At 46.6% G+C, this 19,564-nt stretch overlaps 1 protein-coding gene across 2 annotated transcripts in view; it reads right to left on the reverse strand.

The window, feature by feature from the left end:
- Nucleotides 1–4,606: 4,606 nt before the first annotated feature.
- COP1 (COP1 E3 ubiquitin ligase) overlaps nt 4,607–19,564 on the reverse strand; it is a 124,503-nt gene continuing 109,545 nt past the window's right edge. For both annotated transcript variants that reach the window (XM_042033833.1, XM_042033832.1), the window contains exons 19-20: nt 7,595–7,639; nt 4,607–5,712 (exon numbers count right to left, since the gene is read on the reverse strand). In XM_042033833.1, the coding sequence (XP_041889767.1) occupies nt 5,695–5,712; nt 7,595–7,639 (63 nt within the window). In that variant the 3' untranslated portion in view covers nt 4,607–5,694. The remainder of the gene's footprint in view (nt 5,713–7,594; nt 7,640–19,564) is intronic.

Raw genomic sequence — 19,564 nt, forward strand, 5'->3', positions numbered from 1 at the left:
ACTTTACTTCCCCTCAGCATCCCCTGCCCCATTCAGCCAGGGGTTGCTGTGCTCTCTGCGGATCAATGCCAGCTTCAGGATGTTTTCTGGTCACCACAGGACCAGGAAAGAGCCACTGGCTCTTGGTAATTGTTTTCATAGCTATTAAGCAATAAACAAAACAACTCTCAATGGGTTGCTGAGCCCTGGCACCACGCTGAGGGTGTTGAGGGCTCATCCCTGGAGGCAGCACCCTGAGCACGTCTCTGACCCGGGACACTGGTAGTGGGACAGGAGCAGTGGGGCTGGTGGCTTCAGACCAGTTCCTGCTCAGATCTGAGGGGATAAAAGGAGTGTATTTTCCCTCTTAAACACCCTAAATGGTTTTATGGAGATTTTGACAAGTCAGATTAAGCACTGTAATCAAGACAAACGTGTTGTTGAAATAAGGCCCCTAAGGACAAAAATCAGAGTTGCTGAACATTTTCCTTCCCCATCCCCGCACATCTCACAGTGGAGAGACAGGTGCTGGGATCATGCCTGCAGCACGAGCTGCTCATCCCTCCAGTGGTCACTGTCCTCTCCGTGGGGTCTGGAGAAGGGGACACACAGGACTGACCAGTGCCTTCACCCCTCCATGGCTCGGTCCATCAGAGCCCAGCAGTGTTCCTGTGGCTCCCTGCAGGCCCAGCGTGGTGGTTGGCCCTCTCTGGGAGACTCTCGATGCTGAGGGGGTTATGATGAGGTAATTTTGAAATGAACACTTCTAATTAATGAATTAGAAGCTCCTGGGGCTGCAAGGGCACATCAGTGCTTGTGGGTTTGGGACTCCTGTTGGGCTCATGCTGCTGGCTCAGTGTCAGCTGTCACGTGCTATTACTCGTGCCTCCTAAGGACAGCCTTTACCTCCAAAATTATTTCCCAATAATTTCCTTTCTGCCTGAAAGAATCTTATGAGAGCGTGTGCTCCCCAGTTCTCAGACGGGCAGAGGCACTGGGGGGATTTCAGGGAGGATGATGGTGTTAGAGATGCTCATGGTGCTCACACTCCGCTATTCATGCAAGTCTCCACCCCCAAATTCTGGGAGTCAAACAAGAGCATTGAGGTAGTGCAACTCCCTGAACAGACTGGGGAGACACTAGGGAAGGCAGAACTGGGAGACGAATAAAACCTGTCTCTCTCTGCATGGATCAGAGGTTTTAGGCAAGCAGCTAGCAGAGGAGATTGGTTTTGTTGCCTCACTCCCTGATGAGCTATTTTCCACCACAGCCCACTGACGGTAGCAGGCACGCTGCAAACTTTCTATTCCAGGCAGATTAGAGGCTGTGATGTGCATATGGAGCCCTCCTTGCCCTGAAAGCTTCGTGATACTGGGAGCCCCGCGAGACGCTGCGCTCCTGGGAGAGGTGGAACCACCTTCTTCCCTTCCCCTGCACACTGGTCAAGGGAAGTTCATACTTAAGTTTTCTTTCTCACAATTTATTTCTAAGAGATGTCAAAAAGCCCTCACTTTTTTTCCCCCTCCTAAGTAGTTTTCCCTGCTGCTTGATGTTGGGGGGCAAATTCTTGTCCCGCCTCTGCTGAGTTACAATGGCCAGCCATCAGCCAGAGCCAGATTTAAGATGTGGAAGTTAAGATGGAGAGATTTGAAAGTTTTTTGGTGAGACCTACTCAGGTCAAATGGCTGGTTAACACACAGAGCAGGGAATTCATCTTGCTTTAACCCAACTAACCATTTTTAAATTAACTTATGAAGAATGTAAAGACTTAACCTACCCCAGTACTGCCTTGTAACTGAACAGGGAAGAGATGATCATCACTTCAAGCATTTGCAGCTCCCTCTGAAAGCAAAATTAAAGCAAACCATGTGGTGATGGTTAGCAGAAGGCTGGGGGGACTAGGGCTACAGGTGCTTCACCAAGAAGATAGATGTGGGCTCTGCTCCTTATGCCACTGGTGCTGCTGTAATTTCTGGATTCCCATGGTCTCAAGCACACCCTCCCACTAGCCAAACCTCTCAGATCCTCAGCATTTGAAGCAGGTGACACTCCCTGACCTCTACAGATGCTCCACCCATTAACAAGTGCAGGACACTGCTGAGAGGAAGGAAAATCCCTCTCTGAGATCAGGTGAGGAGCATCCCATGAGGCTGGCCTCGAGGAAAAGTCTTTGCAGGCAGTGGTGAAGGCTGGCAGGAGCAGGATGCAGTCACCTCCTCTGGATGCCCGCCAGGACGCCGGGTGCTGCTGACACACGAGATGAGTTCTTCAAAGCAAACAGTGAACACTCTACTCACCCCTGGGCTGGGCAGGTCCTTGCTGGGTGTTTCTGGCCTCCAGAAAAGCAGTGAGAAAGGAAAGAGCACTTTTGAGCTGGAAAGGAGTGAGATTTGCCTTCCCAATTATCTGCTGATGTCATTATGACCTTCCATAGTTAAACAAAATTACCCTAAACAAACAAGGCTCTGCACTCGGGTCAAACACTGGCATTAGCAGCTGGCTGCACTCACTGCAGCAGAGTCCTGACATGTTGATACTAATTTAAATTTCCCATTGACCATCATTTTCAATTCCCTCCAGCACTGAATTTTTTTTTAGCACTAAGGCATGTTCCTCCTACTCTTCTGTTAAATGCTTTAAAATTAATTGAAGAGGCTGGCTGGCCAAGAAAGGTTTGAAATTCCCTTTCTCAAAGAAAAATCTGACTCACCACCTCTCGCAAGGACACGAATGCTGGAGGCAAAACTGTTCTGGGGCGGTTTCCAGTCAAGGGCTTTGTAAGCTGGTTTTCTCAAAAGAAAGTGAGACTAAAGCCTCCAAGTGCCCACCATCTGCAATTAATTTTCACAAGGTGATTGGTTAAGTGCTGGAACAGGTTTTCCAGAGGGACTTAGGAATTTCCAATCCTTGCCTGGTTGAACTGTGAACATCTCCAGGCCCTGAAGCAACCTCATCCAACTTTGAGTAAGCTCTGCTCAGGACAGGGGCTTGGACCAAAGACCCCTGTACATCCCTCCCAAAGTCAATCATCCCCCAACTCTAAAAAGGCTGAAAACCTGGCAGGAACCATTTGTTGAGGAGGTGTCTAATTAAAAAAAATACTGACCACACGCTGTTTAAAAAAACCAAACAAAATTACAGTAATTAGATGTGACTTAATATGTCAACTGTGAAGAGTTACCTGAAGGAAAGAAAATTAAGGGGATTAAAATAAGGAGCATTACCTCTTGTGACAAAGAGACGAAGACAAAAAAATGCCATCAACTTGTGTTTATGAGCTGCTGTGTTTCTAATTAGGGCCAGACACCAAATTTGCATTTTATCTTGATTGAAATAGAATGAAAACCGAAGAAATAAAGGCGGCCGATGTTAAACAGCTTTCCCTGTTTAATTCAAGGAGTAACCTTACAGCATTCAAAACAGCTGCTTTTTTTCTCCTGTTTAAAGATCTCAGCTTTGTCAGAGCAATTTCAATTTAAAACACAGAGGATCTTCAAGTGGGGGGAGAGAAGGAATGAGGTCACCTGCCAATAGCAGCTGCGTGGCACCAGGCTGGGCTACAACAGCAGCCATGGCAGTTTGCAAAATAAATGAGTAGGCATTGATAAACAAAACAGAGGCTGGGGAAAACCCACACCTGAAACCAGGGGAAGCAGGAAGAGCAATGGCAATGGCTCAGCACATCAGCCCTGCCTTTGGAGGGGCCTGGCTGGGATGGATGCTCAGCACTGTCACTCCACACCAAATGCTCTTAAAATGCAGCAAAATGGAAATCAAACTAGTGCTCAGTGTGACGTGTCGGACAGCTGCCATCAGGCAGAAGGAACCAATTTTGTTTTCTTCCGCCACAGTGACTCGGCTCACTCATACAACAGAGAGCTGCAGGTAGCACTCTGAGCAGGACACAAGCTGGCTTGCTCTCTCCTCTCTCCTTTCCTTCTCTCCTCACTCTCACCCCCACTGACACACCAGAAATCATAGAAGAAAACCAGCATACAGCATCTGAAAGCCATCCACCACCCCTCCCTTGGAGCTCAGCAGCACTTTTCTCCCCACTGGACTAGACTGTCCAGAAGCTACTGGTGGTGTGCCCCACATCCTTCTACCTTTGAAGGAGCGCAGATGACCCTCTAGAAACGTGCACCAGCACTGAACCAGGACAGGAGCTGTCCCCAGTTCTGCTATAAGGCTTCATCCCTGCTTCTTTATTCATATCAAAAGCATCCTTGCTCTTCCTCCCTGCTCTGTGAGCAAAGGGTGTGAGAAGATCACACAATGCTCCTGGGAAGATCAGAATCAGGCTTTGAACACCTGCAGGACACGAGGCCTGTTAGGGTTCCTGCATGGGTAGCCCATGACCACAGCAGAGCCTTGCTTTGCTGACACGGACTGCAGGCAATGAACGGAGAGAGAATGTGTGTGCAAACCAGAACACTCCCACAGGTACCACTGTCTGCACTGAACCTTTGGTACTCACGGCAGGGAAAAGACGTGACGCCCACCAAATCCACTTGCAAGCTTAACGAGTTCTGGCAGCAATCCTGACAGTTTAGCTTGGCTGCTGCTCGTGACGACCGTCTGCACCTTCTTATCTGCTCTGCTATCCTGCCAAGAAAGCAACAACGACTCCCAGCTTCATGGTTTATTCCCCCTCCATATGTACAATTAAGTGTATGCATGACCATTAAAAATAAGGCTACTTATATCATGGCTCTGAAACCACGTTACAAACCAACTGTGTCCCCTCTCTTATTACAACATTCAAAATGCTTGGCTTCCACGGTGTGCAGAGAGGGGCAAACACAACCAGACCACACAGGTGATTGAGTGGTGCAGGGCTTTGGTAACTGGATCTAGAAGCTTCCTCCTGTAGCTGAGATAGCCAGACACAGCCAGGCCAGTGGGAGGCAGATCTTGATCCCACGATGTCTTGGCAAGGTCAGTCCAGGTCCCAGGAACTGCAGGCCCCCTCATCTCAGCATCTTGCTGCTGGCAGGTGGCCCACATGAAACTTAATCCTCTCCTTCAGAACTGCCCCTTTGGGGCAAGGAAGGGGTCTAAGGAGAGGAGGAAGGGGAAGGTGTCCTTCTCTTCTTGATGACTAGAGGACTTCGGTCTCCAACGGTGTCAACCTCGGCGACATTTCTCAACATATAATGCATCTAAAAAATTATTAATAAATCAAAGGAACAACAGAACCATACCATGATGGGATTTCAAAGTGAATTGCTTGCGTGTCCAGGTAAGGCTTAGAGACTTTCTTTTTCCAGTGAGGATGAAGAAGAGTCCAGATGAACGTAACTGGAGATGTGCAACTGAGGACAGCCCTGTGTGCTCCCGTAAGCTCCCTTCACAAGTAAATCCGTTCCCTTATGCAACAAGACAATCTTCCAGCTTCAGCTTGTGGCTCAATAAATTTTATTATTCCTTTTTGTTTTTATTTAAAAGAATTTGTTTTCCTATCATAAAAATTAGACAACCATACCACCACCACCACCAGCAAAGTCTGTGGAGTTAATGTTGATGGCACAGTTCACTGGTGTTACCAGTATCTCAAAATGTCCTAGAAAGTCCATAAATGGAAAAAAACCCAAACATGATCGTTTTGGGGAGGAACATCAAGGTGGTTTTGGTTTCTTGTCCCACTGTGGTTCCCAGATGAATACTGTAGCATATCAGCAGGACCAAGTACCTCATGCCTTGAGAGAAAACCCTTCATACCAGCTCCAGTACCTGATTAGTAAGGAAGACGAGACATTTAGAATAGGAATTTATGACATTCGGTATTTCCTACGTCAGCAAATAGATCACCAAGACAGGACTGACCCTTCCATCTCCACCCCTTACCCTTTCTTCACCAGCATGCAATAATATCCCACAAATGGGATAAGCACTTGGCAAGCATCCCAATTTTGATGTCTGCTTGTGTGATGATAAATTAGCCATGAAGCAAAACCATCCACAGATGCCTCATTTCCCCTCAATCACACAGCTCTTGGAAATCCTGTAACAGAGATCAGAGCTTTTGTCATCCCAGCCCTCTGTGCTCTTGTTTCCCTTGTCCAGGCTGGGATGGAACAGCAGCCTCTGGCAGCAGAAAAGTGCCTGTGGGGCTGCCACAGTCTGCATTAGCCTGGTTGGGCTTTACTGGGACAAGCTCTAGAGCTGTAGCTCATGGGTAATGCCCAGTATGGCATCTGTCCCCACAGTGGTGTGGGTTTGGGCAAACCCAGGCCTCTCCCAGACCATCCCACCTTCCCACTGCATGCTGCCAAAGGCAAATGGAGACACCAGAGTTCTGACAGCCCTGGCTGTTTGCACATTTCTCTCTGTCTACCTTCTCTCATTAACAAGCAAAGTGCACGAGCAAAACCTCTCCTTTCTAATCATTGCTCTTGCTGCTGGATTCACTTCAAAATATCAAAAGTGTCGGTGCATTTTGTCCATTTTACTAAGGAGGAAGTGAGCAAAGTGACCACCAACCAATTCCAGAATGTGATAAATACCCTATGAATGAGAGGCTACAGCATCACATGCTGCAACAGCAGGAGTAACCCAGCCACCTGAGTCCAAGAAAAGGGGAAAAAAATCTTGACACGCAGTTAAACACAGACCACTTGGGTCTCTCACCATTCTTGCATTCTTGGTGATTTTTCCAGGGTGGTTCAGACCAGCAGCTCTGGTATGGCTCCAGAACTGCTACTGCCTCAGGAATGTGAGGGACAATCACGACCTCAGCCTCATGACAGTGACAGTGCAGTGTATGACTCTGCAGACAGCAGGTAAACCCCTTTAGCAGCAGCTCCAGAACGCTGCCAGGGCTCTGGGCTACAGGCTTAGGGCATTAACCACCAAACCTAACAGCATGGGTGGAGGGCAGTGCTGCTGTGTAGAATGTGGGATGAAGTTCTGCGTTTGGGCTCAGTTTGGTACTGCCTTGGCTGAGGGACACATAAAGAAGGGCAGTCCTTTCCCTATCATCACCTGACATTCCATGGATGGAAATGCATTGAACAGACACTCTGGGAGACTTAATTCAAGCGCTGAAAACCTGGCACTGCGCTGGCATCTCGGTGCACGGGGAAGGCTGATGCTTTCCCAAAGCCCCGTGCTGGCAGCTGCTGCATGGTTACTGCCTGTCTGAGCACCAGAGTCAGCAGAGACAGGGAGCATCCCCGCTCATTCCTGCCCTGCTCCAGCCACCTGCACACCAGCAGCTCAGCTCTCAGCCCTGCTGCACCTGCAGCAGCCAGAAGACAGGCTCAGGTTAACGCTGGTGAGTTAACACTCAGCCTCTGCTGCCGTGGGAGCCAGCACCGGCCTGGGGAGGTGCTTGTGCCAGGCTCTCTGTGGTGCCAGGACCCCAAGGAGCAGCAGCGGGTGCTGGATGCCCACCAGCAACTCTTCCACACCTCACTGCAACTGGTTTCACTGCTGGGGCACTGCCTGCTCGCTCCACTGTGTGCCAGAGGCAAATACATCATTTAAATTACAAACCTCCACAGCCAAGATGACCTTCTCTAATGGTTTCTCCTGGCTGTTCAGTGTCTCTGACCTTGCTCTTTACTATCAACAGATTCAAGTGTTTAGAGGCGAGATGTGTAAAATAACTTACCTTAATTGTACCCTGACTGTTAGCAGCAATAAGCACGTTGGACTCCTGGAAAAAAAAAAAAAAAGGCACTATCAGAACCTGCCATTACTTTTATTGCCCCCCTTTTTTGGATGAAGCAGCAGAGAAGAAGTTATTTTTATCTTAAACATTAGAAGTATATCTAATTTCAAAGGGATTTAACTCTTCCTATATCTGAGATGCTTTCAAGGCTAGAAGTCTTCATAAGTTAAACTACCTTGAAGAATTAGAAAGCAATAATCCTTAGTGCTTGTACAGAGCTTTGAATCTCCAAAGCAATTTACAAACATGAACTAAATCTCACAGCCTCCCTGTGAGGTGGACTAATAAAAATAATAGTTATTTTCATCTTTTGGCAGCCTATGGACAAAGGTCTCCAGCACCCTAACGAAACCAACTAATCACCATTTCAAAACCCCTCCAGCTCCGAGTACAGGAGGCTGCAGATGAGTAAAACAAAGAGGAGGAGAGATTAGAGAGCAATAGCAGGTGCACCCGGTTTGAGGAGGAAGACAAACAGAGAGGGCTCCAGCCCTGCCTTAAGCAGAGAGGCAGCATCTATTTACCTCCTGCCAATTGATGGAGTCGCATTTGGAGATATCCTGGTTGACTGCAAATTAATGGTCTGCAGCATCAGTCAGGCAACCCCCCGGCAAAAGCTGAAGGAGAGAGAGCATCTTCTCTCCAGACCACATTCCTCACGTGACCAGCAAGCACAGATGCACCCTCCCCAGCCAAAATCCTATCCAAAATCTACAGGGAAATCCAAAGGAATGACACGGTGCCAATAACCTAAAGCATGTAAGCACCGGGGTGCTGGCAAGAGCCCCAGACATGCTGAGGGAGAAGCACTGCCCCCAGATGGGTGTCCCACAGCCAGCCCCGTGCCAGTAGATGTAGTGCACGCTGCTGAACCGCCTGCTGCCAACTGTTTTCTCTCAAGACAGCTGATATCTTTCCTGAAAGATGTTTTTAAATTTCTCTCACTGCTGCTATCCATCCCCAGCCAAACTTGCTGTAATTATCCCATCGCTTAACACATGCATTTTTAATAAACTTAGTGACTAGAACACACCCCGCTCCAAAGGGAGTGGGAAGGCAGCTCAACACAGCCCCAAGCTGGCTGTGCACTGCTTCACCATGAAATTCAGGACTTTGCACAGCCCCCAGATTTGGGGCAAAGGGAGAAAAATCCCCTTCATTGTGAAAATCCACAGAGCAGCTAAGAGTAGCCTTGTGGTGGACCACTGGGCTAACTGACACAGATAGATTTGCTCACCCTGGTACAATCATTAGAGGGTTAGTTAAAACTCCTGGTACTATCTCACTAATGATCCTCCAAGTCTAAGCTCCTGAAAAGAAAGTATATCCTCAAATGAAAAATATACTCCAATTTCTGTTCAGTTGGTGGCGAAGAATCTAATCCAGTAAACTGCTCAGCTTCTGGTTAAGCATTAAAATCAAAACCCACTGAGGGGGGGGAATGCAGATATAAATATTATTTGGGTACTGAAACAGGGACCAGGATGCCCAATAGGATTCTGGAAGCAAGGGAGAGGGACCAGCAGCTATCTACTGTGCAGTGCAGGAGACCTCAACTCCTGAGTACAGATGATGCAGGGTTTGAATGATTCCTGCTTGCACTGTGAGTGACTGGTAATTCATCCTGCTGCTGCAGTCTGCTGGGGTGCCACTGTAAATGAACTCTGTTTCAACAAACAGTTTTACCTGCTAAATAAAATAAAAAGGCCAGAGGGTAATTTACTCTCACTCCCTTGTTCTTCAGAAGCCCCTGAGTGTTGGGTTTTTTTCAGCAGGGTCTGAGCTAATCGCTGCTCTGCTGCTTTCATCCACAACCATGAGATGCAAACAGGAGCAGACAGCAGCAAAATTAGCACCAAATCTGTCACAGAACAAACAGTGACTTGCTTGTTAAGGCACTCTAGCGCTGCTTCTCCAGGAACACAGCTAAGTAACTTGTTTTTAATCCTCCAAAGAAACAATGCACTTCCTTTCGTGTTGCCTGTAAAACAGTCAATATACTCAACGTGTTAAACACCTAAAGAAGTCATGAAGTTGTTTAGATCTGTAGCTTTGTAACTCGTGACAGCCACGTACACATTAAACCAATCATTTTGCCAGGACATGTATGAATGGAGTCACCAGGACCTCAAAAGAAAACCACATCACCACTGACCTGGCAGAGCACCTATTTCCCCAAACACACTACTATGACCAGCTGTATCACTGAGACATGAAAAACAGGGTCTCACCATCCATTGTGGCTGCATGTTCTACTTTACCATAATCAATTGGTGTTTCTGTGCAGGGCAAGAAGGTTTAAAGACTGGTCTTACTCATCCCTTCCATTTCTGCTGCCTGCAGGAGCCAGCAACTCCCAAAGCAGAGGCAGCAGGATCTTCAACGATCCAGCCCAAGTGAGTAATCCTGTTCTGAAGAAAGCAGTTATTAAAATGACTCTTCTACACATGAATAATCTTCTCCTATGAGTGGTTTGCACCTCCAGCCCCTCTTAGCAGGAGAGGCAGAAGGAACCAGCTGCCTTTGCTAAAACAAGATTGAAGAAGAAAAAGGAACAAACATAACAAAAATTAAGAGTTTAGGGTTTACTGCCTGGCAAGCAACAGCATTTTGTTCTGTGTGGCTGCTAATCTCAAGCATTACTGCACCCCAGAGGAAAGCCACTGACCGTGTCACCTGCTGGAACGCGGCAGCCTCTGCTCTGCACAGCACGGCAGGTCAGGAGCGATGGGAGGAGACGCCCGCGGGGCGCTCCGGTCCTGCCAGGAGGTAGCACCGCACCTCAGCGAGCCAGGGGGAGCCACAGAACTGACAGGAGACACCTTCAGAATCTTGGTCCTCTAAAGGCAATGGAAAAAAAGCTCTGGGGATGTGAAAATTATGCATCTTCTCGTCTTTTAGTGTTACATATGAATTAACAAATTTGATCGGCAGATGTAGGTGCACGTCAGGACTCATGTTAAGATTAATAAAGGGTGCAGTTCCAGAACTGCTCTAACGTGCTCCAGGGCTGAAGTTCTGTGCTAAGACCTATGAAAAACTTTCTTCATCTGCCTGCCTTTTTTTTTTTGACTGCAGAGACAGCATTATGGGAAATCTGAAGGGCAGTTGCTTGACATGGGAAGGACTTGACTCCACCATAAATCTCTGTTATTGCACAGGCTGGACACATATTCACAAGGAGGTAAGCATTATGTAAAATGAAGTAGTAAATTGGTCTTGAGTGCAAAGACAGACCAGAAGCACCTCTGTCCTGAACCTGACACACCCCCGTTTCTCCAGTCTGAATATGACTGGTGCACCCACAGTAACTTTGGAGCATTCACCCACAGGATTCGAAGGGACTTTCACTGATTGCACCAAAAAAAAAAGAATTTTTTGCAGCACATTCTTGATGGCAAAGAAAAACAAAATCAAGTTTAGGACCTTCCTGAGTAGATGAGATACCTGCTACATTCATCATTCGAAGGAACTGTTCACCTGGTGACAGCTGGGTTTTGAAGCACACTGATTTCCTTCCCTCCTAGATGAGCCCTATTTTGGATGGCCCTGGGGAAGCGATTTGTACAGGAAAGGAGCAGAGGACAAGTAGAGTCTGGCTGACTGCTGGTATTCATGCAAGAGTAGTCAACACTAAGACAATCAGAAATGCTCTGGATGTTTTGCGAGGTTTGAAGACATTCAGCTGAACAACTGAAAAGTTGTCAGAGCTGCTCCAGTGCAAGAGGGAGTCAAAGACAGCTGAGGTTGTAGCTCTTCCCCTCCTTTGTGTAAGAAAACATTGCTGGGAGGGGAGGATAGCTGGATGAAGATGATCCCAGATGGACAGTTGTTGAAACCACACACACATCTCCTTGAAGGGACACCCACTGATGCCCAAGCGGACTCAACTCTACGGAGCGAGGAAGAGCTCTGGACAGAGCCTCCAGCAAAGCTGTGGCCCATCCTCCAGCACCTGCACAGCTCCTCTCTGGCTACCCCTCCTCACCCATAACGATGCCTCACTGTGGCTGCAGGAGCTACACATCCCTCTCACCAGTGGGCTCGTGCGAAATCATAGCTGAGCATTTTAGTCCTCCTCTGCTGACATCAAACCTGTGCCAAAAGGGCTCAAAAAAAAAGGCAAGATGAGCACAAATCACTAAGAATTTTTTTTCCCTTTAATATAATCCTTTCTGAGACCATTCCTCCCCTGTTATCCCACACATATCGGTCCTCGAAGTGGAATTCAGAAGCCCACACTGAAGGAAAAGCTGAAGAGATTGTTCCTTAGGATTAGAACAGGCGAAGCAGGATGCGTTTCCAAGTTATATGTGCACATTTTCACACAATGGACTGGAAATCCTTTTTGGGTCTTTCACTGTATTATAAATAATTACAGGCCATAATGTTTGTGCTTCTTTGTTATCCTTCCTTTTTTGCACAAATAAAGAAGATTTACCTCAAACTTCCAGCACAGCCATGCTCAGGTAAGCATGAGTTTTCTGGATTTTCAGCTAGGTTTGTTCTATGGATTCACCATTTGGGTTCTTAAAGATCTCATTTTAAATTAACAACTTCTCACCTTCCCTACCCAGCAGATGTTTTGGCTAACAAATGGCAGGTTTGTCAGCACTTCTCTTTCAAGCAGACAGACTCACTGTTGGGCAAGCACAACACTTATTCCAAGGAGCTGGAGCCTAATTAAGCAAAGCTGTTGATACAGTGGGAAAATCATTGGGGTGAGAAAGCTTGCACTCAAGTGGCCATTGTCTGCTGTTATTTATAGGTAGAATAAAAGTATATAGTTGAACTAAATCTAGTGCTGTTTGTACAGAAAGCCCATTATTTAAGTAAATTTACTCCTACCTTACTGAAAGTGGCAACTATTACTCAGCTGCTGGCTTTTAGGACCGAGCTGCAGACCATCTGCAAGACGTATTTCAGCAAAACTTTTCCCACCGATGTCACACACAAAGTCTTTCCACACATCTCAATGTGCAAAAGTGGTTCCCCAATAGACCACCACTGCTTGACTGCTCTTCATCTTGTAATTAGCAGATTCTAATGGCTTTTCCCTCTCATTCCCCTGAGCCCTGGCTATTTTCTTGTTGTATGACACAAGTCAGCTTTTTGTTTTTGAAAGAAAATTACAAATTCTAACCCAGGAAACACAATGAACCTCCAAGCGTACAAAAATCAAGAGGTTTTGAAAAGCAGAACTGCTAGATTACATCCCTTCCCAGCAGGACAATGTGCTGCATGCCAAATTTTGGGGTTTTTTTCCTATTTTTGTGATAAAACTGTTATCAATGAAAGGTGCACAGTGGGTTGGTTGAAGTGGTGCACAACCCTCTATCTCCCTGTGAACCAGAATTTACTTTCTATGCCATCATGCTCACATAACATTAATCCCTTCTGAACAAATTTAAAGGAATATTTATTATCTATACTGTGAACATCAGGCTCAAGCAGAAATTAATTACTTTACACCAAGTGCTGCTTTACAGAACAAGGTCTAATGTATAAAAGATGTTGTACCAAAATATTTCAGGAGCAGCAACACCCAACTCTTTAGGTATTAAACCTGAACAGGACATGCACACCTCAACTGTGTCTTTTAATCCTTAGAAACTGTATTTTTATCTCATTCTGAAGGTAATTCCTTTGTTCACACAGAGATAAAGCCTCTTTAGGCCCCAGAAAAAAAGCAAAAACTCAATACATCTCAAAAAGGTCTTGTCTGTGCTTCTTTCTAGATCCAGCTGCAAATACACAATCTTTTGGGCTTTTAAGTCCATAAATGCTACACAATTATACCCACCCAGCATAACAAGGATATTTACTTAAAACGTTGAGCCACAGATTTAAAGATGATGGCACTCCTTTGACTCACTTTCTGTAGAATGAGTTGCCTACAGTCACATGCACATAAGTATAGGTTCTTCTTATGTCAGAATTCATGGGCACAATGTAAAGCTTTTTAGAAAAAAAGTTTTCAAACAAATTAGTGTTTTCATCATCCTACATCATGCAGAGTTTGCAGCTTCCACACAAGATGAAGTGCATCTCGCTAGGAAATGGGCACAGGTAGAAATTCAACATCTCCTTGAATCCCTTCCCTTGTTTTTCAGCAATTCTAGACTTTAACCTCTGTATCTGGGATGCCTCTTGTCAAGTTTTCTGACACTTCCACGGCTGATGTTTTCTAGTTGCAACTCAATACCCATGACTATAGCCCTTTTTCCAACTCCCTGAAGCAGTCTTCTCATTTTTGCATTTTTACAACGCATTTTTCTCCTTCTATTCAGATCAAACACAGCACAAGAAGACACTGTGTAACTGAAAGCTGATTTGTTATCATACACACCCAGGTCTGTATTCACAGCACATGGATGCCCTGAGGAGAGCAGTCCAAGGCTTGCTCCGATGACACACTCAAATAAGGAGTAAGCTATCTCTCAGCCAAGGGAGAGTTCTCTTTTTCTTAGCACACCCTTTTCATTGCAGCATGTAGCTCTCAAAAAGCCAGTATCAACAAGGCAACTGAAGGCAGGGCTAGAAGAAAATAGAAGCACACAGATATACAGTGCTGCACACAGGCATCAATTTCCTTGTTTCTACGCCGTCTTCTGAATTCAAGATGGAAATGGAGGCCAACGAGACTGATGGGAAGAAGGCAAAGAAAGCTCTGCAAAGGCAGGAGAGGCCAGCCAGCAAAGCCCACCCCAGGTACTGCTGATATATTACAGGCAACTGCCTCTGCAATTTAGTCCCTCTAGAACAAAACTGCTATTGATGAGCACCTAATTTATTTAGAATCCAAGATGAGGAAATCTCATTAGACACTTATTATTCTGCACCTACTGCAAAGCAAGGTACACAGCTCTAACAGCTGCTGCACACTCCCCCATCAGGCAAGGTAGGGAGACATACGTTAAAACCAAATTATTTTGGCGTTAATCCTGCATCCCCAAAGGGCAAATCTTCCCCTCCTCTCTGTGTGGGAATATTGAGTTCCACTGCCCATTTATGTGTGACAAGGTCTCTAAAGTTACTTGTTCCTGTGGTCATAAATCCTGGGATTTCAGGTGCTCCCCATAAACAATATGCTCAAGACCTTGAAGGAAGTGGCAGCAGTATATAAATACAGCTTCCTATAAGCATCCAAAAAACATACACATAAACATGCAACACATTAATATCAATATTGCAAAACCACAGGAAATGGCAAGGCATTACTTCAGTGAAGACAGTTTTAGCATCAATTCTTTTAAGACTTAAAACTCCCAAATATTCATTTGGCAATGCAGTGCCGTACGCCGCTTGACAACTGCATGGTTTGAGACCTGCATTCCTCCTGCCAATATGTTTCCCCCCTTTCCCTTCTACTGTTTGTTGTTTATTGTCATTACATCATGCTGGAGGTGATGTATTTAATCTCTCCCTAGCCAAGGTCAGGCTGCCCTGCCCATCAGTGCAGTATGGGGCAAAACCAAGCCCCAGGGTGTTATCATTAATATTGCTATTGCCGATGTCGCCCTTCCAAACTCACATCAGAAACAAAATATATAATCTGGACAAACAGCCACCAATCTGTATGAGAGCATTCAGAAACATCATCTAAATCTGGTACTTTCAGATTTTGATTTTGTGCAGACCAGTGGCAAACCATCAGGGATCAGAGCTGTAAACAGAAATCAGTAGAATGTGAAAAGCCTTTTCAGTTCAAGCTACCCTGAATTAGATAAGACAAGCAATCCACCCTACAAACACAAGAGCTATGCAGCCCAGTCCCAAAGCACAGCAAGGACCACAGCTCCCAGCTGCTGGACTAGGAAAAAATGGATGCAGGTGGGAAGCTTACGAGAGAAAGGTTCTCCCCCAGGAAGATAGTTGGGCACTGGAACAGGCTCCCCAGGGAGGTGGTCACAGCACCAAGCCTGACAGAGCTCAGTACGTGTTTGGACAACACTCTGAGGTGTGTGGTGGGATTGTTGGGGTGTCCTGTGCAGGGCCAGCAGTTGGACTTCATGATTCCTGTGGGTCCCTTCTAACTCATGGTATTTTATGATTCTCTCCCAGCTCCTTGGTTCTCTTTAACTTACAGCACACTCCTTGCCCTTCCTGTGAAAGGCACACTTCAATCTGCTAGAGCCCTGCTTCATGTTCAGATGGTTCTCTCGTGCCTCTTTCACACTCATGATGTACTTCTCCCATCCCTCTTATCTCCTCTATTCTTTTTCCTTCTTTTACCAAGTCAGTGATTTGTCTTCCAGCTCAACTGTACCCAACGCTCCTCAGCTCTCTCTTTCAAATCATCTTCACACTCGAATCAGCAATTTCCTTACTTGCTCAAGAACGCTTGGATCTTTCCAAGACCATCTGTCCCACGTTCTTCAGGGCTTTTGTATTTGTGAGATCACTGTCCCTGGCATGCCATTTCTCACCAACACCTTACTTTCAGCCCTCTGTTCTTGGTTTCAACTGCCCCTTCCACAGTACTGGGTACATCTTTCCACCTCCTCTTGTGAATTCACCTTTGAAAATCCTGCTTACAGCAGTTTCCTTTCCAACCCTCCAACACAGCAGCACCAACAGCAATGTGCACATCTTCCTTGGGGCCAGAAAGGGAAGAGATGATGGTTAGCCTTCCTTTCTGGTCCCAGTATCCGATCAACCAACTGTATCTGCTTCTAGAGGCTGCTTTCCCTTCTTGGTTCCTGAGCTCGTTAGTGCGCTAGGATGACACATCTATCCCCCTGGGCCTGGGCTGTCAGCTACAGCTCCTTCCCACATCTAAGAAACATTTGCCTAGATAAACCCCAGAGCACAAAAGGATATAAGCAGGCAGAAGCCTTATGGTTAGGGACTGCAACCCCATGTTATTTTGTGGGGACAACCTGGTGCCGGGCCAGGAGCATCCAGCTGCAGAAGGTGATCCATGTCAGCAGCTCACAGATGCACACATGCCCCAGATATCCTTGCTTGCATGCTTTTTCCTTATACACAAGAGCTAATACTGCACATCAGCTGCTGTTCTGAGCTGGAGCATGGTCCTCTGAAGGCTGACAAATGGTTTCCCAGCTGGGCCAAGAGGGATCACTGCTATGTGACATGTCTCCTGTGCTCTATAAAACTCAGCACACTGTTGATGCTGCCAGCAGCTCGCCTGGGCCAGGCACCAGAATTAAGACACCATTATTAAATTGGTTCCCACATAGAAATACCACAAAATAAGCCATTAGCCATTGGTCCAGCTCCTGCTTTCCTTCCTTTCCCAGTGCCATTTGTTTCAGTCACTAAACAGCTGAATGATAACAGGCTTAAAATTGATCCAACCACCTTGATGTTAATATTTTAAATTATTAAGTCTGAGTTCTCTAATGCCAATAAATCATTTATATGTGCACATTTAATTAACAATCCAATCAGTAAAAACAACTTTGCATTCGCGCCACACATTTTATCAGAGGAACCAAAGACACATTACAACATTAATTAAGCGTAATAAATGCCCTGGTGAGGTAGCCAAGTATTATCCTACATGTGGGGAAACCGAGGAAACACACTTGGTGGATTTGCCCAAGGTTAATCCTGATGTTCCCAATGAGGTGTTGAAGAAAAAAGGCAGGGATGAAGACCACTGAGGTTTAACTCTCCTAAGAAGAATTCCTGTTGGAACTGCAGTATTTACGTATTTGCTGATGGGAAATCCATTCCAGTTGCATTCCTCTCCCAAAAAGACTTGAGGCACAAACCACTGCTATCAAGCATGCTGAAAACCAGCCCTCAATTGTGACAGCCAGCCAGGTGAGGTCAAACACACTGGGTCCAACACCATTCCCAGCCAAGGGTTCTAAGGATGTTTTATGACCTTCCAAGCCCACAGTTCACACCTATGCACACCCCTAAGCTCATGGGATGCTGGACACTCACCTAGTGGTCGGAGGTCCTAGACCTACAAGAGCGTCTGGCAGCTCCCAGGTGCTTCAACAGCTCATCCAGCCCTTGGGGAATTTCATACCAGACTCCCAAGTGAGGGGAAATTCCTGAATGACCCAAGCTGACCTCTGGAGAAAGAGGCCTTGCAGCTGTGTAACTGGTGCTAGTGGGACAGGCTGGGGAAAAAACCTTCCTAAACTCCTCAGATGAAATCGTCCTCTCAAGACAAAGGTGGAAGAACACTTCATGCATCACAACCAGAGATGGTGGCAATCAATACAGGAGGATGGGTTAATCACAGGTGATGTCAGGAATGATGAAGGGAGCCAAGCTGAGCCAGGCTGGCTGGGTCAGCAAAAGGGAAACACTTTGGCAGAAACTCATGAAATCAATTTATTTAAAACCGATAGTGGATTCATACTGTGCTACTGTTCATTTTATATGGTTGGCTGTCAACAATCTGGGGCAGCCAAGCTGTCTGTCTGGGCAACACCTAGTATGGTGGGGTGACCTGGCTGGAAGCCAGGTGCCCACCAAAGCCAGTCTGTCAGTCCCCTCCCTCAAATGGACATAGGAGACAATAGGCTTAGAATCGAGATAAGGACAGGGAGAGATCACTCTCCAATTACCATCACAGGCAAAACAGGCTCAACTTGGGGAAAATCTGATTTATTACTAATCAAATCAGAGTAGGATAATGAGAAATAAAGGAAAATCTTAAAAACACCTTCCCCCCACCCCTCCCTTCTTCCCAGGCTCAGCTTCACTCCTGATTTTTTCTATCACTTCCCCCCCAGTGACAGAGAGGGGCAAGGAACTGGGGCCACAGTCAGCTCATCATGTATTGGCTTTGCTGTTCCTTCACTTCTCAAGGGGAAGACTCCTCAAGCTCTTCCCCTGCTCCAGCCTGGGGTCTCTCCCACTAGAGCCAGCTCACAACCTCCTTCAATGTGAGTCCTTCCCACAGGCTGCAGTTCTTCACAAACTGCTCCAGTGTGAGTCTGTGTGGTCAAAAGTCCTGCCAGAAAACCTGCTCTGGAGTGTGGGCGCCTCTCTCCACGTGTCCACAGGCCCTGCTGGGAGCCTGCTCCAATGTGGGCTTCCCACAGGGTCACATCCTTCTTTTGGGCATCCACCTGCACTGGCACAGAGTTCTCCATGGGCTGCAGGGGGATCTCTGCTCCCTGTGAACCTCCACGGGTTGCAGGGGGACAGCTACCTCACAGGCTGCAGGGAATTCTCCTGCTCCTGGAGCACCTTCTCCCCCTCCTTCCTCGCTGAGCTGTGGGTCTGCAGAATTGTTTCTCACATATTCTCACTGCTCTCTCCCTGATGCAGCTGTGCAGCATTCCCTCTCACCTCTCCTCAAATACATCATCCCAGAGGTGCTACCAGCATCGCTGATGGGCTCAGCTTTGGCCAGCGGTGTGTCCACCCTGGAGCCAGCTGGCACTGGCTCTGCTGAACATGGGGAAAACTTCTCACAGAAGGCACCCCTGCAGCCCCCCACTACCAAAACCTTGCCAGGCAAACCCACTTAGTAAATCACATCTCCTGCAGATTGTAGTTTCTTTGCCCCATTCTAATGAAAACCACCTCCACTCCCAAAACTGGTCTGATACAGAGAATCAAAAAAGGCTCAGCCTGAATTCTGACATTTAGTTTCTATGCTTTATCTGTAATAACATCCCTTGAACATACCAAACCATTTTTAAGTGGGATCCCACCACCAAACCAAAGCCAAATCCTGATACAACAGTATCCCAAACCAACCAACTTTGAAAGTTCGGGACATACTTTTAAATCCTGACCATTGCACTAGTGGGTCTTAAAATAATGTTGCAGGGGGACTTGAGTGCTCAATAAACACATTAACTCTTCTAAATGTTTTGCTTATGCCAGCTGGAAAAGAAGGATGATGGTTTCACTGCGCCTGCAAGCCTTCTAATTGTGTTACTGGATGGGCCAGAAGTCTGGCAGCCGTGG

The sequence above is a fragment of the Corvus kubaryi genome, unplaced genomic scaffold (genome assembly GCF_017639235.1).
Source record: "Corvus kubaryi isolate FWS band 111438036 unplaced genomic scaffold, C.kubaryi_AGA036_p1.0 37361, whole genome shotgun sequence".
Classification (NCBI taxonomy): Eukaryota; Metazoa; Chordata; class Aves; order Passeriformes; family Corvidae; genus Corvus; species Corvus kubaryi.